Source organism: Giraffa tippelskirchi, chromosome 6 (assembly GCF_054371585.1).
Source record: "Giraffa tippelskirchi isolate mGirTip1 chromosome 6, T2T-mGirTip1v1.2.pri, whole genome shotgun sequence".
NCBI lineage: Eukaryota > Metazoa > Chordata > Mammalia > Artiodactyla > Giraffidae > Giraffa > Giraffa tippelskirchi.
The window spans coordinates 125,795,895-125,822,967 of NC_137280.1; the positions used below are offsets into that span (position 1 = coordinate 125,795,895).

General features: G+C 51.8%; 1 protein-coding gene across 6 annotated transcripts; it reads right to left on the reverse strand.

Moving 5' to 3' along the window:
- Positions 1 to 237: 237 nt before the first annotated feature.
- On the reverse strand, positions 238 to 27,073 carry ARAP3 (ArfGAP with RhoGAP domain, ankyrin repeat and PH domain 3). 6 transcript variants are annotated; one of them, XM_081501112.1, is made up of 33 exons: positions 26,988 to 27,073; positions 24,887 to 25,404; positions 24,713 to 24,774; positions 24,506 to 24,617; positions 20,663 to 20,863; positions 20,457 to 20,526; positions 20,080 to 20,200; positions 19,804 to 19,988; positions 19,606 to 19,712; positions 19,147 to 19,346; positions 18,969 to 19,054; positions 18,630 to 18,812; positions 18,352 to 18,487; positions 17,602 to 17,718; positions 17,023 to 17,170; positions 16,816 to 16,918; positions 14,563 to 14,782; positions 13,759 to 13,822; positions 13,333 to 13,496; positions 8,108 to 8,320; positions 7,743 to 7,848; positions 6,458 to 6,605; positions 6,051 to 6,119; positions 5,347 to 5,421; positions 5,134 to 5,248; positions 3,227 to 3,355; positions 3,001 to 3,134; positions 2,682 to 2,764; positions 2,550 to 2,585; positions 2,382 to 2,445; positions 2,146 to 2,283; positions 1,905 to 1,943; positions 238 to 1,409 (listed from the first exon to the last, which is right to left on the reverse strand). In XM_081501112.1, the coding sequence occupies exons 2-33, from the start codon at positions 25,183 to 25,185 to the stop codon at positions 924 to 926; spliced, it is 4,413 nt and encodes a 1,470-aa protein (XP_081357238.1). In that variant the 5' UTR covers positions 25,186 to 25,404; positions 26,988 to 27,073; the 3' UTR covers positions 238 to 923. The 6 variants fall into 6 exon arrangements, with proteins under 6 accessions (XP_081357238.1, XP_081357239.1, XP_081357235.1 ...); XM_081501113.1 differs by having other exon boundaries at positions 6,458 to 6,598; positions 7,739 to 7,848; XM_081501109.1 differs by having other exon boundaries at positions 24,887 to 25,436.

The window sequence follows — 27,073 nt, forward strand, 5'->3', positions numbered from 1 at the left end:
TAACTCTTCACAGAAACCCTTCCACCCAGCCCAGTGCCACCTCCACAAGCACATCCGTTTGGTTTAGTTCCTTCACAGCACTGATTGTGTGTGTGCATTTTCTGTTTTCCCTCTACAGTGGAAGCTCCATTAAAGCAAGGACCCCATCTCTTTTGTTCACACTATATCCCCAGTACCTGGCACCAATTAGGTGTTCAGTATATACATGTTGAATAACTGAATGAATGAATGGCAGCCTTTTTGTTTCAAGGTTTATTAACACTCACCCATCCTTTTTGGCTCCTCTTTGCCCTAGCTCCCAACCCTAATCAACCTCCCACTCTAGGGTTTCACTATAGTTTCTGAATGTTGAAAGTGGGGTAGGATAAACTTGGAGATCATTCAAATTTGTGCCTTCCAGGGACTTCCCTGGAAGTCCAGTGGTTAAGACTTCATGCTTCCACTGCAGGGGGATGCCGGTTTGATCCCTGGTCGGGGAACTGAGATCTCGCATGCTGAGTGGTGTGGCCAAAAACAAAAAGTTTGCCTTCCAAATCTTTTTACTGTTAATGCATAAAACAATTATTTTCAAACCCCAAATCTCTCACAGAACCCCTACATATCAAATACATAAAGCAGGAATTGCCCTTCTTGAGGGTAACTATGTGGGGCTTACAGTTCTGAGAAACAGTCTGACATTCATTGTTCTGCTTATTTCAGTTACTTCATGGTACAGGTGAGTCAGCAGAGGCCGAGAGCAGCGCCACGACCTGCCTCTTTTCTGAGCTGGATGCTGTCGGGAGCTGTTGGCCCTCTGCTCCTTCCACAGCACCAGACTGGACTCTGTCGAGTCTTTCCAGCCAGGGCAGACGTGCCCCGGCAGTGTCTGCCATGGGGAGAGCTTGGGTCTTTGATTACCTACCCCTCAGACTGCTGTCCCAGAGTCATGTGAGGGGCTGGCTGGGGGGTGGACTGGAAGTGCAGGGAGTTTGGGTGGGGAAGCCAGGTATCTGTGTCGGAAGGCCATTGGGGCTCGGGGGCTGGGGGCTGGAGGGTTGAGAAGGGCTGCCCAGGCCTGCGGTGGTCTCTCCCTTCCTCAGGATGAGGCTGCTCAGCTCCTGGAGTAGCTGCTCCTCCAGGGACCCATGTGTCTGGAGGCTGCTCTTAGAAGGGGGGCCCGGAGGGGGCTCAGGCGGCCTCTCCTCCCAGCCCTGAGGGCCTGCTTTGGACAGAAGATATTGATCAAAGGACCTCTGGCTGGGGAGGGAGGTCTCCGGCTTGGCTGTCCACTCCCGTGGGGTAGAGAAGGAGGTGGAGATGTCCTCGGTCAACTCGGGGAAGGCCCCCACTTCCTCATACACCGGCTCCTCATACACAGGCTCCTCCAGTTCTTCCTGCTCCTCCACAGACCCCTGGGATGACTTCATTGGCTGGATGAGAATGGGGTAACCGGAGGCAGGCACAGAGTTAGAGTTCCCAGATTATTAATCACTAACATTTATTGAGCTCTTCCTCTTGACCAGATGCTGCAAAAATACTTTTGCATGTATGATGTCAAAAACAGCCCTGTATGATGGATACACTGCAGGCGAGTAAGCTGAGGTACAGAGGAGTTAAGTAAGTTGCCCAGGATCACACAGTAAGTAAATGGTGGAGCTGGGGCTTGAACCCAGGTCTGTCTGACTCCAAAATGCATTCACTTAACCACTTCCTTCTACTTCTCAAATCCTGTGACCACTTCCCCCTTTCTTCACCGCATCCTACCATCCCTTGTTTTCCTCATTCCTTCAGGTCCCAACACTCTCTGTCACCCGCACACACACTCACGGATGGCCTGCATCGGACAAATACAGAGAGCACATGGGCTCAAGCAGCACAGAGCACAGGGCTGACAGGCACAGAACTGGAGCAGACACAGTACTCACAAAGAACATGGACAGGGTCCTCCGGTTGTGAAGTCGCCGCTGGGCACAGGTAGGGTGGGGAGGCAAAGAGGGAGAGACACAGAGACACAGTGAGGCCTGGCAGCAGGAGCTGCAGGTGGAGAGCTGGGGCACAGAGAAGGCAGAAGGGACACCAGGCTGGCAGACATGCCATTTCCTCCTGCAGTGTGGCCAGGGCATGGGCAGGGACCCCGAGGCATTGGGCAGGCTAGGGGAACCTCACCAGTGTCTGATTGGCAGACAGGAGGGTAGCCCCACTGTCATCCCCACGGATGGGCAGCAAAGGCATGGTGCCAAACTTCTGACGGGCAAGGTCAGAGGAGGAATGGCGTCGTAAGACCACTGGCTGCTGGTCATCGTGCTGGAGAGAGGGCGAGGGGAGGCACCGGTGGGCATGGGAGGTGCTGAGGGTAGAGCTGGGCCCACAGACCTGGCCCTCAGCTCCCTCTTTCCCCTTACCTGGGCTTTGAGGATGCTGGTGGTCCAGTCCCACATCTCGTCCTCATCTGTGCAGGACAGGTAGCTGGGGGTGATCAGAGTGGGATCACCAGGAGGGAAGGGGTCACAACTAGAGGGGTGGAGGAGAGGGAAGGCCGGAGGACAGGGAGCCTGGCTGGGAGTACTCACAGGTGCATCTTCTCCAGGATCAGTGTGAAGCCCCACCTGAGAAGTCAAGGAGACCAGCGATAGGTGATCAGAAAGGCCAGAGGGGTGGCAGCAGGAAGGCTCTAGAAGGGTGGACTGGGGGAAAAAACTCACGGGGTGGGAGGCTTGAACTTTTTGCGGATTCCCAGGTAGACCTTGGCATCTTCCAAAGGCCACTCTCGTTCCGGTTTAGAGCTCTGACAACATGAAGGCCGGCAGTGAGGTTGAGAGGTGAGAGAGAAGGATCATGGTTAAGGAGGTCAAGAAACCACGGAAGCACTGGAGTTGGGTGAAGTCAATGGGTCACAGAGGTCAAAGGGCCAGGCAAGCAATGAGACTGATGGAAAAATGGGCTTTGGAGTGACAGGGTCGAGCAGTCAGGGCTCCTCCCACACAGCCACCCAGCCTCCCTCCGCACTCGCCTAGGGCCCACCTTCTTCTCCTTGAGCAGCAGCAGGCAGCGGCCACGCAGCAGAAAGAACCTCTCCTGGAAGCGGTTTCCCAGCAAGCGGGGCGGCTCCTCCCGACACCGCAGCAGCCCCACCCGTGGGCTCTCACGCCGGATACCTGGGCACAGATGGGCAGGGCAGGGCTAGGTGGAGGGTCCCTGGTAGAGGCCTAGGGGCGGGGGTGGTGCTGGGCTGAAGAAGGAGGCTCACCTGTGAAGAGGCAGCCAGCATGGGCCAGAGAGACTTTTCTCAGGAGCAGGGAGGCCGAGCAGGGCTCTGGGAGCTGGCACCATTGGAGGGCCTGCTCAAGGACCCTTTCCTTGGGGTGCAGTGGTCGCTCTAGGGAGCAAGGTGAGGGTAGATGTCAACGAGATATCCATCCACAGCCTGGCGCCCCCTCCTCCTCACCCACCAGTCACTCATTCATTCATCCAGCCAGCCACAGATGTAATTTAGCACTGACAGTGCCAGGCACCAGGCTGCCCTGGGGATATAGTAGGGAGCTTGAAACACCCAGCCTGCCTTCACAAAGCCCACAGCCTGGCAAGGGAGCAGAGAGTAACAGATAAGCAAACGAGGTGAAGACAAACCATTATTCTGAAGGAAGCAATAAAAAGCTGAGAGAGAGAAACGGGGCAGCTACTGAGATAGGGTGACCAGGCAAAGCCTTTCAGAGAAAGCACTTGAAGATGAGACACAGAGCCTGGAGGATTGGGAAGAACAAGCCATGCAGAGATGGGGGAAGAAGACTCCAGGGACGATGAAATGCAGCACCAAAGGCCCAGAGTTAGGAAAGATGTGCTTGAGGAACTTAACAGCCAGCGTGGCTGAAGCAAGGAAAACACATCATTTGAGATGAAATCTGAAAAATAAGTGAGTGCCATATATTCAGGGTCTTGTGGGCTAGAATAAAGGGTTTGAATTTTATTTTAAGTGCAATGGGAAGCCATTGGAAGGTTTTAACCACAGGAATGGCATGATGTGATTTATTCTTGAACATGCTCATTGACTGCTGTGTGGAAAATGGATTGTTGGAAGGCAAGAAGGGACACTGGCCAGCTGTGCCCTTTATGGAGCTGTACATTTTCGTGGTTAGTGTCGGGGTGCAGAAAGATCATGGTGACTTCAACTAAAGTGGTAGCAATGGAGATGGAGAGATGGTATATTTAGAAAGATACATTTAGACTCAAGAGGACTAGTTAGCCGGTAGGTATGAAGATGAAGGAATAGAAGGAGTCCCAGAGGACTCCCAAGTGTCTGGCCTCGATAACTGGGTGAATGCTGATTCAAAGACTGAGTCAGGAAAACTAGGATATGGCTTGGGCTTTTTGTCAGGGGAGGGGGTAGGGAATTGAGTTTAGTCTTAGAATTTTTTATTAACTTTTTTTTTTGGTTGTACACGTGGCATGTGGGACAGCTGGTTCCCCAACCAGAGATCAAACCTGCATACCTCCAGTGGAAGTGCGGAGTTTTAACCACTGGACTGCCAGGAAGTCCCAGTCTTAGGCATTTAAAATATAAGATGTTACAAGATGTACAAGTGGAGGTGTCAAGCAAGCAGCTGGCTATGTGAGTCTGGAGCTCAGAGGAGAGGTCTGAACCACACATAAACATTTGGGGCCAGCTTATTAGCAGTATTTAAAGTCACAGGAATGGACGAGCTCACCCAAGGAAACACATAGATAGAGAAAAGAGGGTCAAGGATTGAGCCCCAAGTCCCTCCAGCATTTGGAGCCTGGGCAAAGTAGAAAGAGACACCTCTTTTGAGGTGAAAGAGAAACCAAGGGTCTTTGGGGCCCATGATAGACAAGAGAACAGAGAGTATTGAGAAAGGGTGAGTGGAGACTTCTCTGGTGGTCCAGTGGCTGAGACTCCACACTCCCGATGCAGAGGGTCCGGGTTTGATCCCTGGTCAGGGAATAGATCCCACATGTTGCAACTAAAAATCCCACTTCATGCAACTAAGACCTGGCACAGCCAAACAAATAAATAAATACAAAAAGGGGGGGAAAAAAGAAAGAAAGACCGAGAGGACAGCTGCGCATCTGGTAACCCAGAAGTCTTGGTGACTCTCACCCCAAACACACGTGCATGTGCACATGCGCTGTCATACGCACCAAGCTCCCCGTGCTCTCGAATCTCAAACGTCACCCACAAGTCCGTCCCAGCTGCCGTCCCCCGAATCTCCAATACTTGGTTGGTCAGCTCCTCAGCAGTCAGTGTTGGGGACACCTGGGGTCAGGGCATGAGCAGAGGACCCACGCGGGTCAGGCCACTGCCCCTGCTCCCCGCCACCCTCTCATCTCCCCTCCTGTCCCCTCAGGACTCACCTTCAGGGTGACACAGTTGTCTGGGAGCTGCTGCTCTATGAAGACCTCCATGATGAGGTCTCCAGCCTGGGACAGCTGAGGGGAGGAGTAAAGAAATGAGAGGACGCAGACAGTACAAAGAATCAAGGTCAGAGGACTCCTTAGGTTGTCTCATGAGTGCTTCCCCCTCAGAGGCCTCCTCTGAACCCTCACCCCAAACATCCCTCAGGCTCTTTAAAGAGAAGAAACTCCAGGCATGGTGGCACTGTGTACTGTAGCGCTTGAGAAGACAGGTTGGAGTCTGGGTTCCAACTCTGCCACTCACTACAGTACAGCCTTGAATAAGTCACCCTTCAAACCTCAGTTTCTTTGAAAAAATGGAACCACCTACCTCCTAGAGTTGTGTGGCACTAAAGTGAGATTACAGGTGCTTGGAATATAATTTGTCCCCAGATGTTAGCTATAGCATTTATTATTTTCTCACCTCTTTGTCTAACTTGGCTAACCCTTCCTTGGATCTCTACACCTGGAACTGAAGTGCTCCTGCCACCCTTTTGTAATGAAGAACCCTCAGGGTAGAATAAATGGAGCAAATCCTAAGCCAACCACCCCTCCCCAAGGTGCTCCTCTCCTTGGGTTTCCTGTGGCCCAGAAGCAGAATGTCACCTTCCTATCTCGATGTCCCCTCCTGGCCCACTCAGAAGTCTAGGGTCACGAAAAGTTACCTGTACATCCTTCCAGGTGGTGATAAGACTGACCTCCAAGTCAATCTGGGCTACCTGGTCAGTGTCGATCTGTGGAAGAGCCAAAAGGGTGTGTGTGTGTGTGTGTGTGTGTGTGTGTGTGTGTGAGTCTGTGTATGTGTGCGTTAGTGGGAGGCTGCTGGAAAAGGGGGTAAGCCCGGAGACATGTGCAAGACCAGAGCCCCTGGAGGAGAGGGGGAGAGGCCAGAAGAGCTGAGAGCTAAGGGGCAAGGATGTTAGGAGTGCGGTTACAGGAGACGGGCCCAGGGCTCTGGGATGGGGTTCCTGATGCAGAGGGCCTTTAGAGGGCAAGGTTAGGGGTTTGTTGGGACAAGCAGGATCCAGCGTCCAGGGAGAGGGACCGTAGGTCAGGGGTCGGGAAAGCTTACATCGAAGACAGAGATGTAGCCATCGATGAGCTCCTGCAGCACGCGCACCTCATGCTCTCCCCGCCCATCTGTCTGGAACACACTGGGCGCGAACAGCAGCGCCAGGTTTCGCGTGCACATCTGGTTCAGAGACGCGCACTTCTGCACCCTGTGGAGGGGTGTGAGGGTCACGGTGGGTACAGCAGTCATTTGGCAAACACTTATTGAGTCCCTGCTATATGCCTGGGCTAAGCACTTGGGCTGCAGCAGTGAGTTAGACACAACCCTGCCCTCAAGGAGCTCCCAGTCTAGGGGAGAGACAGACTTATACATAGCAAACTTTTTATGTAAGTTTATAGACAGTAAATATTTTAGGCTTTCATGCTGTACCATCTGTCACAACCCCTCAACTCTGCTCTGGTAGTGTGAAAGGAACCATGGGATATATATAGAAGAATGGGTATGACTTTACATTTTATGTACAAAACTTTATTTATAAAAACAAGCAATGAGCTGGATTTGGCCCAGAGGCCATAATTGTCCAGTCTGTAATCAGTACCATGCAACTGAGGCTCATCCTAGAATCATTTAAAAAATCTGTCTCTCCCAATAAACTGGTAAAGGTAGACCTGCATCTTATTCCTCTTTGTGTCTCCAACATCTAATCCTTTGCTGACATAGAATATTAAATAAAACAAAATAATACTGATTGTTCACCATTTCTGAATGCTTACCACATATATGCCAGGTGCTGTAGTAAGAAGTTTACAACAAGTACATCATTTAAATCTCACATAACCTATGAGGTGGATGGTGGTGGTGATGGTTTAGTTGCTCAGTCATGTCCAACTCTTTGCAACCCCCTGGATTATAGCCCACCAAGCTCCTCTGTCCATGGGATTTCCCAGGCAAGAACACTAGAGTGTGTTGCCATACCCTACTACAGGGAATCTTCCCAGACCAGGGATTGAACCCTGGTCTCCTGCATTGGCAGGAGGATTCTTTACCGCTGAGCCATCAGGGAAGCCCATGAGATGGATACTGTACTTATACCATCTTCCTGTTACAAATGAGGAAACTGAGGCTCAAAGAAAATAGATAATTTATCCAAAGTCATGCGCTAGAATAGTGGAGTCAGATTGAGGCCTAGGTCTGTCTGACTCCATAGTCCATCCTGTGAACTTTTATGCTGTTACACCTTCACTGAACAACTGTCTATGGGATGGATATGTGAATGTAAGTGAGGGATTGGACAGAGGTGACGAAAGGTCAGGGGGGAAGCCTGCAGGGGTCTGGCTGTACTGACCGATAGAGATGCCCAATAAGGGTGGCCAGTGTGCGGCGGTTGACCCGTGGCAGGCAGCCAATCACTTCTTTGTATTTCTCCAGGCGCTGGTTCTTCTGGGGCAGCTCTGGGGAAGTGATGGGCAAGGGGTGGAGAGGGTCAGGGAAAGAAGAGCAGAGGGATTTTTAGAGAAACAAACCCAGGATGGATGTGTCTCTGCCCCTTCCCACCTTTCCCTGAGCTGAGTCCGTGGGTGATCGGCCAACTGTGGTGGAAGTGTTGGGGGGGGTGCTGCCCAATCCCACAAGGGAGCCTCAGAGATTCTGGGGGAGCATGGAGTTGCTGATTAGGTCTCAGTTGCCCGTGAGGATCTTGGGGGTACCTACCAGCAGCCTCCCTCCAGCGAGGCAGCAACCGTGCAGAGGTCACAGGATCATCAAGCTCTCGAAAGAAGCGTTTGAGCGTGTCGGTAACATCCTCCACAAAGTGCTCCCCTGGTCGGAGCTTCACAGACCGGGCATCCCGCCGGAACTCAGCCAGCAGCTTCAGGCTGCGGGCGCGAGCACCCCCTTTCCGGTATACACCCTCCAGCCGGAGCCCTGGGAACAGCCAGCATCTCAGCTCACCGCTGCCCAAGACCTGCTATCACTCACCCAGTGCCCTGTCTGTGACCCACCTCCCCCATACTGTTCATGGCTATTAGGGGTAGGAGGGTCAGACAGAAATCGGCCTCTCTGGTCTTGCTTCTCAGGTCCCTACTCCAGCCCTCGCCTTCAGGAGGTCCACCCCTAACCGTGCCATCACACTGCAGCTCCCTTCTCTCTTCAACACTTTGATCTTTAAATAGCACTCTATGAAATGACATCACAATCAGGACATGTTATTCACAGGTTTTGAATTTATGAATTCATCTACCTGCTAAAATGTATTTGGAACCCCCAAATCAATACTGTGGCACTCTCCAGTCACCTGTAAACACGCACAAATAGAGAAAATTTTCAGTTGCCTGATGAACATTTTCCCAGCTAAGGCCTCAAGCGGTAAACAAGTGTCATACCAATGGTATATTTAGAGCCACATATTTTTGCATTCTTGTACTTCTTTTGGGGGGGGAATTTCACTGTTTAAAATGGCCCCCAATTTAGGGCTGAAGTGCAGTCTAGTGTTCCTAAGTACCAGAAGGCTGTGATGTGCCTTGTGGAGAAAACATGTGTGTCAGATAAGCTTTGTTCAGGCATGAGTTATGGTACTGCTGGCAGCAAGTTCAAAGTTAACGAATCAACTGTATAGTAAATAAAGTGTCTTTAAAGCAGACTCATGGATACAGAAAACAAACTAGTGGTGACCAGTATGGAGAGGGAATAGGAGAGGAGCAGTATACTATCAGGTAGAAAATAAACTGTAAGAATATATTGTATAACACAGGGAAAACAGCAAATATTTTAGAATAACTATAAATGGAGTACAGTCTTCAAAAATAGTGAATCACTATATTGTACCCCTATAATTTATCAAATATTTTACATCAACCATACTTCAATAAAAAAATAGTAAAAAATTTTAAAAGATGAAAGCTTCGACCTATACTCAATATCTTATAATAACCTATAATGGAAAAGAATCTGAAAAAGAATATAGGTATTATATATATATATATATATATATATATATATATACACACACACACACACAGACACATATATAACTGAATTACTTTGTCGTATACCTGAAACTAACACAACATTGTGAATTAATTATAATTCAATTTAAAAAGAGAGGAAAAGAAGATGAAAACTTCAAAAAAATTAAAAGTGTCTTTAAACAGAAACACACATAAAACGAAGTTACATATTGATCAACTGATGAAAATATGACCAGAATTTCCCAGGAACTTAACCCTGTATTTCCACTGGGGCAACAGTTCAGCATTCACTGATCCAGTGTTTTCAGTGACTTTGTAACTGCCATGAATCATGAGAACTGAGTGTATTCGTTTTCTTAATTATTACCCATCATTCCCACCAGTCTCTGAGCTTCACAGAACCTTCCTCGTTCACTGCCCCACCCGCCGTGGCTGGCACAGGGAGCAGCTCAGTAAATATGTGTTGAATGAAGAGTGGCGGTGCAAGATCTGCGGAGCAGCAGGGAAGAACACCCACACTTTCTCCAGGGCTTTTCGCTGGGCCTCTGACTTCAATCCTCCTAGGAACACGTGTGAGGCTGAGAAGCGGATGGGGTCTAGTAAGTCTGGGGAGTCAGTACATGAGGCTACTGCAAAGGCGTGGAGGATGTCTTTAACCACTGACTATCCATTGTCTGTGGAGTAAGCACAATTATTTGTAGGCGCATGGATGTGCCTTTTCCGCCTTTACTATCCTCCTTAGTTTTCTGAGAATTTTCTTCTCAAGGGTCCAGCCTTCTAAAGAGGGTTTACTGGGGGAAAAGAATCAATTTGATCCTTACTTGGTAAAGAGAAAAAAGCAGAGGCCAAAAACTCACAAAGAATTCTGGGAATTCCTTGCATAGTTCATCCTTTATGGCTGGAAAACCCTCTCACACAGAATAATTCTACTCAGACCCTCAAGGATTTTGCTGCTCAGCTTGGCTCTTGCCTAATAGCAGCACTCTCTCTGTTCTCCATAGCTCTGCATCTCCAGTCACATCTGAGGGCCCCCCTCCTTCCATGCCCACATCCCAGTAAGAGTGCCTATGGAACACTTCAGTTCAGTTCAGTTCAGTCGCTCAGTCACGTCTGACTCTTTGCGACCCCATGGACTGCAGCACGCCAGGCCTCCCTATCCATCACCAACTCCCAGAGCTTACTCAAACTCATGTCCATTGAGTCTGTGATGCCATCCAACCATCTCATCCTCTGTTGTCCCCTTCTCCCGCCTTCAATCTTTCCCGGCATCAGGGTCTTTTCCAATGAGTCAGCTCTTCACATCAGGTGGCCAAAGTATTGGAGTTTCAGCTTCAACATCAGTCCTTCAATGAATATTCAGGACTGATTTCCTTTAGGATGGACTGGTTGGATCTCCTTGCAGTCCAAAGGACTCTCAAGAGTCTTCTCCAACACCACAATTCAAAAGCGTCAATTCTTCGGTGCTCAGCTTTCTTTATACTCCAACTCTCACATCCATACATGACTACTGGGAAAACCGTAGCTTTGACTAGATGGACCTTTGTTGGCAAAGTAATATCTCTGCTTTTTAACATGCTGTCTAGGTTGGTCATAACTTTCCTTCCAAGGAGTAAGCGTCTTTTAATTTCATGGCTGCAATCACCATCTGCAGTGATTTTGGAACCCCCAAAAATAAAATCTCTCAATGTTTCCAGTTTCCCCATGTACTTGCCATGAAGTGATGGGACCAGATGCCATGATCTTAGTTTTCTGAATGTTGAGCTTTAAGCCAACTTTTTCACTCTCCTCTTTCACTTTCATCAAGAGGTTCTTTAGTTCTTCCCTTTCTGCCATAAGGGTGGTGTCATCTGCATATCTGAGGTTATTGATATTTCTCCTGGCAATCTTGATTCCAGCTTGTGCTTCATCCAACCCAGCGTTTCTCATGATGTACTCTGCATATAAGTTAAATAAGCAGGGTGACAATATACAGCCTTGAAGTACTCCTTTTCCTATTTGGAACCAGTCTGTTGTTCCATGTGCAGTTCTAACTGTTGCTTCCTGACCTGCATACAGATTTCTCAAGAGGCAGGTCAGGTGGTCTGGTATTCCCTTCTCTTTCAGAATTTTCCACAGTTTATTGTGATCCACACAGTCAAAGGCTTTGGCATAGTCAATAAAGCAGAAATAGATGTTTTTCTGGAACTCTCCTGCTTTTTCAATGATCCAGCGGATGTTGGCAATTTGATCTCTGGTTCCTCTGCCTTTTCTAAAACCAGCTTGAACATCTGGAAGTTCATGGTTCACAAATTGCTGAAGCCTGGCTTGGAGAATTTTGAGCATTACTTTACTAGTGTGTGAGTTGAGTGCAATTGTGCGGTGGTTTGAGCATTCTTTGGCATTGCCTTTCTTTGGGATTGGAATGAAAACTGACCTTTTCCAGTCCTGTGGCCACTGCTGAGTTTTCCAAATTTGCTGGCATATTGATTGCAGCACTTTCACAGCATCATTTTTTAGGATTTGAAATAGCTCAACTGGAATTCCATCACCTTCACTGCTGCTGCTGCTGCTAAGTCACTTCAGTCGTGTCCAACTCTGTGCGACCCCATAGACAGCAGCCCACCAGGCTCCTCCGTCCCTGGGATTCTCCAGGCAAGAATACTGGAGTGGATTGCCATTTCCTTCTCCAGTGCATGAAAGGGAAAAGTAAAAGTGAAGTCACTCAGTCGTGTCCAACTCTTAGCGACCCCATGGACTGTAGCCTACCAGGGTCCTCCATCCATGGAATTTTCCAGGCAAGAGTACTGGAGTGGGGTGCCATTGCCTTCTCCGCATCACCTTCACTAGCTTTGTTCATAGTGATGCTTCCCAAGGCCCACTTGACTTCACATTCCAGGATGTCTGGCTCTAGATGAGTGATCACACCATTGTGATTATCTGGGTCATGAAGATCTTTTTTGTACAGTTCTTCTGTGTATTCTTGCTACCTCTTCTTAATATCTTCTGCTTCTGTTAGGTCCATACCATTTCTGTCCTTTATTGAGCCCATCTTTGCATGAAATGTTCCCTTGGTATCTCTAATTTTCTTGAAGAGATCTCTAGTCTTTCCCATTCTATTGTCTTCCTCTATTTCTTTGCACTGATCACTGAGGAAGGCTTTCTTATCTCTCCTTGCTATTCTTTGGAACTCTGCACTCAAATGGGTGTATCTTTCCTTTCTCCTTTGCTTTTCACTTCTCTTGTTTTCACAGCTATTTGTAAGGCCTCCTCAGACAGCCATTTTGCTTTTTTGCATTTCTTTTTCTTGGGGATGGTCTTGATCCCTGTCTCCTATACAATGTCACAAACCTCCGTCCATAATTCATCAGGCACTCTGTCTATCAGATCTAGTCCCTTAAATCCATTTCTCATTTAACCACCTATGGGTCCTGAACGCTTCACATGTGCACTCACTATTACCACTATCCTGGAACATGAGACTGTGAGGAGCCCCATTTTCTTTCTTTTTATTTTTTGGCCACACCATGCGGCATGTGGGATCTTCCTCAACCAGGGATTGAACCTGTTCCCCCCGCATTGGGAACATGGATTCTTAACCACTGGCACTGCCAGGGAAGTCCAATAGCCCCATTTTATTTTTTAAAATCTATTTTATTATTATTAAAGTTTTCGGCTGTACTGCGCAGCATGTGGGATGTTAGTGGCATGCAGGATCTTCATTTTCTGACCATTTGTTGAACCTGTGCCTCCTGCATTGGGAGCCTGGATTCCTAACCATTTAACCAGCAGGGAAGTCCTGGCCCACTTTAAAGATGAGGGAACTGAAGCTCAGAAAGGCAGAGCAGCTTGTCACTGTCAGGTTGCAGTCTCTGGAGGCAAAGTTTTTGAAGGCAAGTCACACGCACACATCTCCCTCCTCAATCCCATCTAACCTGCAGTGCCCATGTTCCCCATCCCTCACTAACTCAGTGTCAGCCAGTACCCACTCACCATGCTGAGTGACAAAACTGATGCAGGCATCCACGATGATGGGGATGTCACCCCGGCTCATCTGCTGCTCCTGCAGCCCTGTGCCTCCCCCGCCGGCTGCCCCCCCAATGGCCGCGTTCCATGCTGAGAAGTCTAGCCGGCCCTCTGCCTGCAGATACAGTGTCCTGAGACCCGAGAGATCTGAGTCAGAGCCAGCTCCAGGGGAGTCCTCAGGCTAAGAGGCTCAGGAGCACAAGGATCAGACTTCCCAGAGACACCAGCAGGGGGCAGCAACACCCAACCCAGACAGGGCCCCTGACTAGGGAAGTGACTTGGAGGAAGTGGGCAGTCCAGCAGGCCTGGGTGGAAGGTGGACTGCCTGGGTGGAAGGTGTGAGCTGTGCTCTAGGAAGGGCAGCCCAGAGTCAAGGGTAGGGGCAAGACTTACCTTCCTGTCTCCACCAAAACCAAATGCTCTTTCTTGTCTGGGGTGTCAGCCGCTGAGACCACACCTGGGAGGAGAATCATGGAACATTATCATCATTGTCATCTTCATTATAGTGATTAATATTCATTAAGTATTTAAGGTATGTAGGTTCCATGCTAGGAGGTTTACAAACAATACTGCCTTAAACCTTCTGAGTTACATACTATTATCCCCATTTCGGGCTCAGACGGTAAAGAATCCACCAGCAATAAGGGACACCTGTTTCACATAAACTCAGAGAGGTTAAGTAACATGCCTCAGATTACTTATTATGGCAAAGCTGAGCTTGAACTCAAGTTTCTTGTCTCCAGATCTTTAAAACACTATCCTACACTGTTCCTCTTTTAGGAGGAAATGAGAATTCCCAGTCCCTTCTCTCAGTCCCCAACCAGCAAGCAACTTCAAATAATGATGATAATAATAACATACATAACATTTACTGAATACCTGTAAGATGCCTCCTGCCAGGTTCTAAGTGATAAGTGTTTTACATGCATTGCCTTATATGAAACTCATTACAACCCTATTATTGTGCCTATTGTGAAGATGAGGCAACTAAAGCACAGAGAGGTTAAGTAATTTGTCTAAGGTCACACAGCCATCAAGTGATGGAGGTGGGGGTGTCTAAATCTGGGCAATTTGACTTTAGAACTTCTGCCTGAATCCACTATTCCTGCTATCTCCCATAGGGACCCCAAATATATGAAGGTCCACTACCCCCACCCTTCATAGCCACCCTTCATCCCTATCCCCAGCCCTGCTCACTGATCTCCTGTAGCCGGCGCAGATGCACCATGTCCTCAGGGGCTGGGGGGCCAGGGCCTGATGCGGGGCACAGGAAGAGGTGATCTCCACGAAGAAGTCCGAACCCAGACATCCAGAGGCCAGGGGCCAGGGTGGTATGGGAAGGGGACCGCAGCCACAGGCGACCCAGGCGCAGCAGCCCAGGGCCCAACAGCTGGTGACAGCTCAGTGGGGAGAACCACTGTGAGGAGGAGGACAATGAGAGAGAGGAGGATAGGGAAAGAGACAAGGGATGGGGAGAGAAGTAAGAGTGCGAGGGATAAGGGGAGGCAGAGGAAGACATGGAGAGAAAGCCAAGGAAAGGGGAATGAAAGGGATGGGGAGAGAGTAAAGGAAGACCGGTGCAGGAGACAGGAGATGGATGGAGAAAAACAAGAAAGAAATGCAGTTCAATTCGATTTGCTCCAGCCAACACAGAGAAGACCCCTGTGCGGCAGGCAGCGTTATACCCTTAATTGGGATGTAAGGAAAGACAGATTGGGTAGCTGCACGCTGTGACCGAAGAGTCATGAGGCCCCAGGAAGTCCCACCCCCAGGGGGCCAGGCAGAGGCTTCATGGAGAAAGGACTATTCGCGGTGTAACTCAAAGCAGTGCTTCTCAAGCTACTTGGGCTGAAGGAACAGGGAGTTTAAAATTTTTTTACCAATCTGTCACTAACCAACACTTTGATTAAAAAAACAACAAAACAAATTACTGGAAAAGTGAAATGAAGAAAGAATGACATATAAAATATAAGTCCCCAATTTTTAAAAATTAGACTCCACACACACAAAATTATTCTGTCACACTGCTATGAAAGAGTCTACATGGTGACTCTCAAGCTCTATATTTAACCTGTCATGGGCCATAAGAGAATTCCTCAGCCAGGACCAGGTAACAGACCACACTTGGGGTAGCATTGCCTTACAGGATTTTTGAAAAGTGGTAGCTCAGTGGTAAAGAACCCGCCTGCCAGTGTAAGAGACGTGAGTTTGATCCCCGGGTAGGGAAGATCCCCTGGAGGAATAAACGGCAACTAACTCCAGAATTCTTGCCTGGGAAATGGACAGAGGAGCCCGGCGGGCTACAGTCCATGGGTTTTCAAAAGAGTCAAACATGACTTAGCAAACAAACAACAAGAGATAATAGAAGGAGACTTGGAGGGCCATATCAGAGCCCTTAGAGGATTTGGAGACAGCTTATTGGTGTGAGGAGTTCTGAGTGGGGTCAGAAGCCAGAGCAGGGGAGCATTTCCTACAGAGTAGTGTCAGATGCAGAGACTACCTGGTGAGGCCAGAGGGAGGCCCTTGAACCTTACCCAGGGCAAGTCACTGGCCACCTGCAGGGGAGCCGCTCAGAAGAGTAAGGCAGAGGAGGGCAGCCAGAAGAGGTTAGGGAGGAACTGCAGGCTGCCAGAGCTCGTAACTTTCTAAGAAGCTGTGGCAGTGTGGGGAGGTGGCACGCCAGGGTGATGAGCTGAACTGAAGGTGGAGCAGGGCTGAGGGAAAAGCTGTTTAGGGATGGGAGTGATTATCACTGTCATCGCCATTACTACTTCAACACCCACAGATGGAGGGCTTGCAGCATGCCAGGCAGTGTGGGCCTCAGTGTCACTTAATCCTCAACCCTAGGGGGTAGATCTTTGACACCCACTCTACCCATATGGAAGAGCTCACACGTGTGCGAGTCGGAAGACTCAAATCCCAGGATATCTGACTCCAGGGCCTGAACTTTTAATGCCAGGGGCGGGGTGCAGGATGGAGAGAGAGTGGCTTGCCTGGGGATGGAGAAGCTGGGTCAGATGAAGGCAGCTTTGCCTGTGGACTTGGAGATCTGAGCCTGGGGGAGGGGGCGGGAGTCAGGTGGCAGCCTCTCTGTGGGAAGAGCCCAGCACAGTGCAGTCTTGCCTGGGAGCTTTGCAGACAGAGGCCCAACTTTCATCCTGTGCTCTGCTACCTTCTAGCTCTGTGACCTTGACTAAGTGGCTTCATAACCTCTGAGTTCTTTAGGTGTGAAATATTGATAATCCTTACCTCTAAGTGTTGTTGTGAAAATTAAATGAGATATTGAGTGGGCAGCGTTTAACACAGGACCTGGCACAGAGTAAGTGCTCAGTCAACCTCAGCTGTTAGTGGCAGGGGTAGGAGTGGCTGCAGGAATAGGAGGGGACAGGATGGGGGCAGGGGGGTACAGGGAACCCACGAGCTGTAGGGGAGGGGTCTCAGCTGTCTCACCTTGCCCAGGGCGCTGGTCCAGGCCTCTAGACTGTCAGCTCCATCTGTGCCAAAATGCTGAATCCTCCCCCCGGTGAGGATGAGCTCAAAGGAGAAGGGGAACCTAGAGAGATGAGGTCCGGGAGGAGGGATGGGGTGAGTAAGGGGGCTGGCAGGCTCAGGATCAGGAGGGGAAAAGGGAAGTTCAGGGAACAGGGTGGGTGTTACCTGTCGAGGTCACCTGGGTCAGTGGGTGGGGGATTCACACCCAAACATACAACATCCTGGGGCTGGATGAGGTGGAGGGGTTCAGGGCTGCTTTCTGACACAAACATTTCCAGAGCCGCACCCAGGACACACCACAGTCGGGGGGGAGCTAAGAGGGAAAGCAGACCTCTGTCCCCACTGTCAGAATTCCCATTTGCCAGATATTATTCTGTGCCAAGCCCTCTACCTATGTACGATCTCCTGTAGTCGTCACAACTCTATGAGGGGAGTTTTACATTCACTCCTGTTTTGCAGATGGGGAAACTGAGGCTCCGAGTTGAAGTACTTGCCCAAGTCACATGGGGAGAAAGTAGCAGAGCTGAGATTTGAGCCCCTGCAGTATGACTTCAAAACATAGCCTCTCAACCATCACCCAATGCTGCCCTGCCCCCGACCCCTGCCATGGTCCCTCTGACCCCAGCACCCTGTCCACTTCAGGGCATGTCCTATCCCAGTCCTCTCCTCCTTGTCCCTCTAGGGAACACTCCCAACCATCCTGGCTTCCACCCATCCCCTCCCATCCCTTGGCTCCCCTCTCACCATCTCGGCCCCTGCGAGGAGGTGGGGGTCCAGCTTTGTTGCTGATGGGACCACAGTACAGGAAGCTGCTGTAAGTGGCAGGCACCACCACCTCATTGTACACGCCAGGGGAGGGGTCTGCAAGGGAAAGGAGAAGTGGTCGTGTCAGGCCAGTGCAATGGAATGGCCTGACCCCCTTGGGGAAGTGCTTGAATCGAGGAAGAGAGTGGGACCCAACTCCATCGGCAGCACAGCCTAGTACAGCCCAGTGGTGCTGGACCCCTCACCATCCCGATCAGAGAAGAAGGTGGCAGGTGGTGATGAGGCTTCTAAGCCAGCCCTTGCCCACTGCCTGTTCCCACCAGCCAGCAAACAACAAGTAAGCTCTGAGTGGAAGGCTCAGAGCAGGAGCCCTCCTGTTAAGTGTCTTGGCCCCTGTGACATGACTACTGGAGACCAGCCTGTGTAAGATGACCATTTCTATGATCAGACTTGGGCAGGTGAGACCTGACCTGTGGGTTGACCCTGACAGGGATAGGCCAGCACTAACACCTCAAGCATCCAGATCCACGCCAGACAGTGGTCATTAGTGGTTATTTCAAATATCAAGAAATAGGGTCTAGAGGACTTGGAGGGTTGGGAAACTGCCCAAGCTGGGCTATTGTGATGGGCTAGCTGAGAGGTAATTGGGAGCCCCCGCCAGAAGAACCAAGGCACAGGTCAGGGCTGAGAGTTCTTGCAGGGAGAGAGAGGAAGCCTTGTGGGGACTACCTAGGGGCAGGAGACTAGGGAAGCTGCCATCGAGGGCTGAGGGGGTCCAGGGCTCCTCTCCCTCAAAAGCCTCAACACAGAGGAGCTGGGTCATGTTCTTCAGCAGGTTGGGTCCTGCCACAGCTGCGCATAGTGCCTACAGGGAGAAAAGGGCCTCTGTCAACCCCAGGACCCAACCTGGGAGTCGTGGGGACAGTCCTCCTGTCTCCAAAACAGCCCCCACTCCAAGCTTAGGCATTTCAACTCAGAGACCCATTAGCCCCAGCCTTCCCTCCTACCTGGAGAAGCTGGCTATGATCTGGATACTGAGGGTGGGGCTTCCGGAAGAGACCGAGCCGGTACTTCCGAGAGATGAACTCTCCCCGAGGGCCAGGAGGGGTTTCTGGGTGCAGCCCCTCACCTGGGGGGAGTAACCCTGCCCAGAAGCGGTTGGCGCGGTCGTTTCCCAGGACAATGAACAACTGCAGGGTCACAGAAGGCAGAGGCAAGTGACAGAAACTTGTGTCCCCACGCATTCCAATCCTGTCCCCAAGCTGGACCCAAGGCCTTTTCACACATGAGCCTTCCACCCCAGCCCACACCCCTAGACACACTTTCTCCCTCTGCAGACTTCTCACCTGCACTATCTCATTACTCCACACACTTGTGTCCAGCTTCAGGCTCTGCACCTTGGAGATCCCAGAACCCAGGGCCCGGTGCTGACCTGTTATGGTGTGAAGGGCGTGGGCACCCTGAGCCCTCCTGCTCCGAGCACCCCCACCCCTCCCCATTTCAGCTGAAGGCCCCGGCCCTCACCTGCGCACTGCTTGCAGATGACCACTCCCAGGTTGACCGCGGCCCAGTCTGGGCGGGAGGCGCCACAGTCCGCGCAGTGCCGGTTTGCCCGATTGGACCAGATCTTCTCAGCCACCTCGTAGTCAGACAGGGTCTCGGTTACTGCTTCCTGCAGAGCGGCCGCCCAGCTCTGCCGAGCCCCCCCAGACTCGGCTGTGAAGCTGAGGGGTGGACAGCCAGTCCGTGGGCCTGGACACCCACCCCCCTACCCGCCCCACCACCCGGGGCATTCCTGCAGCAGCCACCACAGCCATCTGTGGGCCAGCCCAGCCCCTCCTGACATCCTTGACCCTGTTCACTGGGCTGCCGTCGGGACACACCCACTGACATTCTAAGGAGGAGGCCTTGGGGCCTCTGCACCCCAGTGTCCCCCCTCAATGTCTCTTCCTTGGCCTTGCCTCCTGCCAGTCTGGGCCCCACCTGAAGCAGCGATGTGGTGTAAGCAGGTCGAAGCTGCGACTCTTGGTCTCCCGCACACTGCAGCCTTGTAGTTCAATGAAGCAGATCCCGATGCCTAGAGAGAAGGCCTGGCAGGGTCGGGAGGGGGGCGGTGGGCAGGCACAGTGAGGTCCGAGCGGGCTAGGTCAGGCCTCTTGGCCCCGGCCCGGCCCTCCTCACCTGCTCACTCTTGTACAGGGCCAGCTCTCCAGGGCTCAACGCAGCAAACACCTTGGCCTTGTGCCCACGCAGCTCCAGCATGCCCATGCGGAGGGGTCGAGGTGGCTGTGGGGGTCGGGGGTGGCCCAGGAGGCGCTGCTCCTTCAGGCAGGACTGCAGCGTGGAGCACCATATGTCCCGCTGAGCTGGCGGGGGACGAGGAAGTGGGTAAAGTGGGCTGTGAGCTTACCCGGCCTCCCCAGTCCTGCTCTGAACCCGGGGGACCCTGGCCCTCACCCTCACTCTCTGTGCGGAACACAAACACCCTCTGGCCGGTGATGACCTGGAACTTGTTGTCCTTGCTGCTGCGGGTCATCTCGATGGCCGTCAGAGGGATCACGCCCTTGGGGAAGGGGTCCTGGAGGGACAGACACCCCATTGGCCCATGGGGACAGGAACTCAGCCATGTGCACTGAGCCCCAGGGCCAGCACCAATGTTTAATGAGATTCGGCACTCATTCTGCAAGCAGTGGGGTACAGCTGCTAACCGCGCTCCTTTTGACCCTGACATCAGTCACGTGGTGCCTGCCTCCCCACCATGGGGGAATTGGCCTTCCAATCCTGAGCCTCTCTCAGCTCTCCCTCTCCCTTTCCCCAGCATCTCCCAGACCTACCTTATCACTGCCAAAGTACATCAGACTCCTTCCGTTGAACTGCACAAAGCGCCTCTGAAAGACGTAGTTTCTGGGGAAGGGAGAGGCTGAGATCAGTAACTGGTGGAGGCTGCACCCCAGGGGTCCTAGGATCTGGGAGCACTTGGGACCCGACCTCCACCACCACCCAACCTCCCATGCTCCCCTCCCCTTCCCAGCAGCCCCACCCCTGAGGGGAGAGCTTGTCTAGCCAGCCACTGAGCAGGGGCATGGGGCGGTCTGCCGTGGAGGAGAAGCTGGCGTAGGGTGAAATGAGGTCATCGTTGGTTTCTGCATCCAGGGTGGGCAGGGAGAGGGTGGATTCCCCGGGCAGCTCAAGGCTGGCATAACCAGCATCCTCACGTGCCTCCAGATCCTGCCTGCTGAGCCTTGTGGGGGCCAAGACAGAGGGGGACACACTTTAGAGCCAGTTCCCTGGACAGCCCCACCCACAACACCTAGTGAAATGCCGGCAGGTACCATATCTGCTTTTTAAACAGGGGAACAGGGAGGCTGAGAACCCAAAACACGAGCATGGATCTTCTTCCCAGGGCACACTCGGACTTTTCATTTGAAAAATGTCGGTCCTTTGCCTCTGCCATTAGTATTACTTGGTGGAAAAGTTGGGGAATAACTAACACAGATGACTTTCTGCCACAGCTGCTTATCTCATCAATAAGTCTAACTGGTTCTTTCTCCAAAAAGTTCTTGCCTTTCTCTCCCTGGACCAAGTTCCCAATAGCTCTCACCAAGGTGAAAGGAATCGCCTAAACAGTCACTTGCTTCCATTCTCGCCCTTCCACCAGTCATTCTCCCACCAAGGATGAAAAGAAGATCATTTCACGCACCTGCAGGAACCTCTGCAGTGAATTCCCGTTAACACAGGATAAATAGAAATTCCTTACCAGTGGATGCAAGACTGTGTACAGAGAGTCCCCCTCTGTGTACAGAGAGAACTCTGACAACCTCATTGCCTCACCTTGCTCACTACAGTCCAGCCACATTGTCTTCCCTAGTTCAGAGTCTTTGCCATACTATTCCCTCTGCCTGTAACACACTTCCCTAGGCTGCTTCTTTCCATCCTTCAGATATTCCTTCCCAGAGAGTCCTCTATTATACTGTCACTTACCAGTGGTTCTTTACCTCAGCTATACAAATCACTTGGGAAACGTAAACATATCTGCATATGAATCTCATGTGCATGCGTGCGTGCTCGGTCGTGTCCAGCTCTTTGTGACTGCATCGACTAGAGCTCGCCAGCCTCCTCTGTCCATGGGATTTTCCGGGCAAGAATACTGGCATGGGTTCTCATTTCCTACTCCAGGGGATCTTCCCGAGCCAGGGATTGAACCCGAGTCTCTTGCATTGGCAGGTGGATTCTTTACCACTGAGCTACCGGGGAAGCCCTGTGTGAGCCCCATGCCAGACACTTAAATTTGAGTCACTGGGAACAAGACCCAGGCATCTGTCATTTTCAAAGTTCCCCAGGCTGTAGTGCAGCTTGAGTTAAGAACCTCTACTTTACTCTACTTGTTTCCTACTTCGTTGAGAAACTGAAGCAACCAGAGGATAATTCCTGCAGACTCCCAGCGCCCCATCTGCCCCATTCCACATATACGCTGTTTTCCTCCTGGTCCTATGATAAACACCCCTGTCTAAAGCTGATCTGTCCTCTGGGCACTTGGTTCGTCCTCTCACCTACACAAGGACATCACTCCAGACTTTGTCCCTTTTCTCTCCCCTATATCTGCTAGTTTTCCCTCTCTATCAGATCATCCCTATTCACCTATGAATATACACAGCGTTCCATGCTATTAAAACCCCTTTCTTGACTCCACTTCCACTATCAATAACCACTAAAACTCTCCGCTCTTCTTTGCAGAAAAACTCTTCAAAAATGTTGTCTTCATATTTCCAGTTCCTCTCCTTTGTTCTCTCTTGAGCCCACACAGATCAAGCCTTCATTCCCAGCACTTGTTAAGGTCCCGAGTAACCTCCATATCACCAGTTCCAGAGGTCAATTCTCAGTGCTCATCTTACTCGACCTCTCAGTAGCATTGGATACATCTGATCTCTTCCTCCTTCTTATATCTTTTCTTCAGTTAACTCCTATGGCATCAACTTCTCCTGATTTTCCTTCTACTTCACTAAGCATTTCTTTTCAGCCTGTTTTGCTGATTCTTCCTCTTATCCCCAATCTCTCGATCCTGGAGTATGCCAGGACCTTATCTTGGTCCTCTCCTTTACCTACACTCACTCACAGCTACACGCTGCTGCTAAGTAGCGTCAGTCGTGTCCGACTCTGTGAGACCCTATAGACGGCAGCCCACCAGGCTCCCCCGTCCCTGGGATTCTCCAGGCAAGAACACTGGAGTGGGTTGCCATCTCATTCTCCAGTGCATGAAAGTGAAAAGTGAAAGTGAAGCCGCTCAGTCGGGTCCAACTCTTCGCGACCCCATGGACTGCAGCCTACCAGGCTCCTCCGTCCATACACCTGTCTAAATGCTGACAACACACAAACCTAGATCTTCTGTTCAGATCTCTCCCCAAACTCCAGACTTGTATATCCAACGGCCTATTTGCCACCTCTTCTTGGGCATATAATACATACCTCAAATTCAACACATCAAAACCTGAACTCCGAATCTGCCTTACTCCTGCATTATGCACAGTCTTCCCCATTTCAGACCACAGCAACTCCATGAACTTTCAGTTGCTCAGAAGAGCGCTGTCAAACTGTCTTCAAAATTTGGTTGTTTTATAGTTTCAGCACAGCTCACACCAGACTAGCCACATTTCAAGAGTTCAGCAGTCACACGTGGTTACTGGCTACCACACCGGACAGTGCAGGCTCAGACGGAAACCCCTGAAGTCTTTCTTGACTCCTCTTTTTCTGTCACACTTCAATTTACTAGGACAGTTTGTCTTCAAAATATAACCCAAACCAACCATTCCTCACCCTTTCCACTCTCATTGCAGTAGCCTGAGATTTCTCACCTAGATCACAGTAAGAACCTCCAAACTAGTCTCTCTGCTTCTGCTTTTGCTCCTACAGATTATTGCCAACACAGCAACCAGAATGATTCTTAAAATGTAAGTCACAACCCTTCCAATAGCTCGCTTCCCATTTCACTTAAGAGTAAAAGTGAAAGTCCCAATATGGCTCCTTTTGCCTCTCGGACAGCATCTGCCCCAGCTTTTCCCACCCTGGCCCCCTCTGTCCTAGCCCTGCTGACCTTGTCATCACTCCCGGATCTGCTGGTTACACGGCCTCCTTAAAGTCTCTATTCTGGCCACTCTTCCCACCTGCAGCATTCTTCTCCTAGAAGAGGGCTAACTCCAACTCCCTCACTTCTTTCAAGTTTTAGCTCAAATATCATCTTCTTAATACTCTGGCAACTCTTAGCGAAAAACTGCAGTCCTTTCCTCCCTCACCCCATCCAGCCCTCTTACCCTGTTCAATTTTTTTTCATGGCACTTATCACCTTTAACTGGAGAAGGGCACGGCAACCCACTCCAGTATTCTTGCCTGGAGAATTCCATGGACTGAGGAACCTGGCGGGCTATAGTCCATGGAGTCGCAAAGAATCGGACACAACTGAGCGACTAGCACTTTCACTTTCACTATTACCTTTCAACATAGGTATAACTCATTTATTACATCTATTGTTAATTGACTAATTCCCCACAAGGGCAGGATTTCTGATTCTATCCCAAGTATCTACAACAATATCTGACATTCAGTAGGTGCTCAAAAAAGATTGTTAAATGAAAGAATGAAAGGCACATCTCCGTATTTTAAGTCATATATCCATTCCTTTGTCTACCTGTTTTATTTCCTATCTGTCCCCACTGAGTCACAGGCTGCCTAATGGAAGACTGCGCCTGTCTGTCATATTCATCCTGAATCTCAATAACCCAGTTGGCACACAGTGGATGCTCAACACACATGTGATGACCAACAGGAAACACGGCTGCCACTGGCTCAACCTGGTCCTCTTCCTGCCACCATCACTCTATGGACCACTCACCTGTGTTCAGCCCTTTCCTGACAGACACCTCTGCCTTCTCTTCTGTCAGGGGCCCCTGGGACCCCCACAGGCTGGACACCATAGTACAGGCAACCAGGGTCCATGATGTGCACTGGCAGGTGGAGAAATGGGGGAGACAGGGAAGAGGTCAGGTGAGAGTCCTGAAGGGCACCGCCCCTTTTCCCCAACCGATGACAGCCGACCTACCTGTGCCCGTTGTGGGCCTGAGGGCAGGGGTGGGGGCAGCTGTCTGAGAGCTGTCTGAGGCCCTAAGGAGAGAGGTCTAGTGGTCATTCAGGGAGAGAAAAGGAAGGACAAGCCCTCATGCCCTGCTCCTCCCTGCCCCCAGCATTGGATCCCCAGGGAGCCAACCCCACTCACACGTCCTGAGCTGTCTGGGACCCGCCTCTTAAATCCAAGCCAAAGTAGATGGCATTGGGCATCATCTCCACAGTATTTGAGGCCGACAGCTGCTCGAAGGAGGACCTCGGAGGGACAGTAGGGGACCTCGAATTCAGGTTGGGCTCTGGGCTCTTGGATGCCTCTGGTGTCCAGACGGCTGGACTCAACCCAGGCCTCTGGGTGGTGGCAGAGCCACTGAGTCCACCAAATACTGTCCTGGGCTTAGGCACAGGCTTGGTGGGCTGGGCTGGGGTGGCTGGGCTGGGCGAAGGCTCCATGGCACTTTCGGGCTGGGGATCCGCGGGGCCCTCGGCAGTGCCCGCCTGTAGCAGGCGCAGGATGCGCTTCCGATGCCCCGTGGCGTTGACACCCAGCTGCCTCAGCTCCCCGTGGCCCAGGCCGCGGGCCGCACCCGCCGTAGCCAGACCCTGCTGCCGGAACGCGTCTGCATACTGCTCCAGGTGCACCGAGGCCAGCCACACAGCGATGTCCAGGTCCTGAGGGGCAGCCATGGGGGCTCAGGCCATTGCTGGGGGAGGGGCAGGGTGAAGGGAGGGCTCAGGCTGAGATTCCCCCTCCCTGACCCAATGTCTGAGGCTTGGACAGGGGCCACCAGACTCAAGTCTTCCTCCAGAGAAAAATGACCAGAAGCCTGTGATCCGGAGGCATAGCCAACCCCGAACATCGGAAAGGGCCTCCCCTTTGTAGGAGCACCCCTTCTTTTGCAGAGGAGGAAACTGAGGCCAGGGAGGGGAGGAGGCTTGCCCTAGGCTGGTGGCAAGTTGGCTTCTTGGTGAGAGTGTTGGCCCCTTAGCTCCTGCCCACACAGTGTCTGGGTCAAAGCTCTGCATACACTCAAGTCAGCAAGCCTGGGACAAGATGCCAGAACCCTGCAGGGGTGGGGATGACAGGGGCTGGTGGGGAAGAGGGGCCCAGGATGAAGCAGCTATGGCACAGAATGGGGACAGGGCAGCTGTGACACAGAGGAGAGGGGAGAAGGAGAGGGGAGACGCACCTCCCACTCCCACTGGTTCCAGAGCTGAGTACAGGCTCCGGCCACCCTAATCCTGGTCGTTCCCAGTTCCTCCTCCCCTTCCACCTATTGTCTCTGCTTAGACTTCCTTCCTGTCCCTCCAGCTCTGGCCGCCCCCACATCCTGCCTGCCTTGGTCAGGCTGTCCAGAGAGCTCTAGGCAGTACCAACATCTGGGCAGAGGCCACTTGGGGAGTGAGGATGGGGCAGAGAACTAACTGGGCCAGAGAGATGAGGGACCGGGGGAACACCAGGGTCTCCACTCAGCACCCACCTGCAGCATCTTCTCCCATATGTGTGCAAACTGGAACACCCATCCTGCAGCAACTCACACTGTGAAATGACATCCCCCTACCTCTGTTTTCTCCAAGCCTTCCTTTGCCCTGTCCATGCCTTTGCACTCAGGTCTCTGTCCCATTCCACCACCCTGACTGGACCCTGATCTAGTTAGTATCTAGACCTCTCTTGGATCCTGTCTCCGTGAGTTTTATGTCTACCCTGTCCCTGTCCCCACCCCATTCCATCTTCATCTCTACTTCTAAATCCATCTCGCTCCTTTTCCTTGTTTTGCTGTCATTAAGTCTCTCCTTGCCTCTGTCTCCATTTCAACTAGATCTTCAGTTTTCTTACCAGGACTGCCTCTGGCCCCAGCATCAGTTCTGGCCTCTCTCCGCCTCTCTGCGGCGGAGCCCCCTCCCCAAGCTAGGGCCCGGGTGCTGCACCTCCCGTCCTGACTCAGAGTCCGGTTTCCCGGTGACTCAGGCCCGACTCGAGGGCACGGGACTAAGAACTAGGAGGTGAGCGGGGCAGGAGTGCGGGGGGGTGGGGGGGGCGGGACGGGCAGCGCAGGGCAGCTCCGGCTGCAACGAGGGAGGGGGCAAGGAGGGAGGGGGCAGAGGCCGGCAACCGGAGGGAGGGGCGGGTCGCGGCGGGGAGGGGGAGAGGGGAGGGCCGCGGGCGCGGAGTGGGGCCGGGGATCCCACAGAGGCTCTTGAGGTGATGGGGAGGAGTCTGGGAGGCAGGAGCCGGGGGGCCCGGGGGTCCTCACCTCACTACGTGGCCGCCGTCCGCTCCCCGGTACCCGCCGCGCCGTCCGAGGCTCCGGGTCGAGCCGCAGCGGCCCCGCCTCCCATC

Coding starts and splice junctions, on each gene's coding strand:
- ARAP3 (XM_081501109.1), bottom strand. CDS start 25,419: ATGGCTGCCCCTCAGGACCTGGACATCGCTGTGTGGCTGGCCTCGGTG. Junction 14,783..16,815: donor GGACCAGCGCCCTGGGCAAG/GTGAGACAGCTG, acceptor TCCTCCTCACAG/TGGTTCTCCCCACTGAGCTG. Junction 6,120..6,457: donor GCTACATCTCTGTCTTCGAT/GTAAGCTTTCCC, acceptor GCTCTTCCACAG/ATCGACACTGACCAGGTAGC.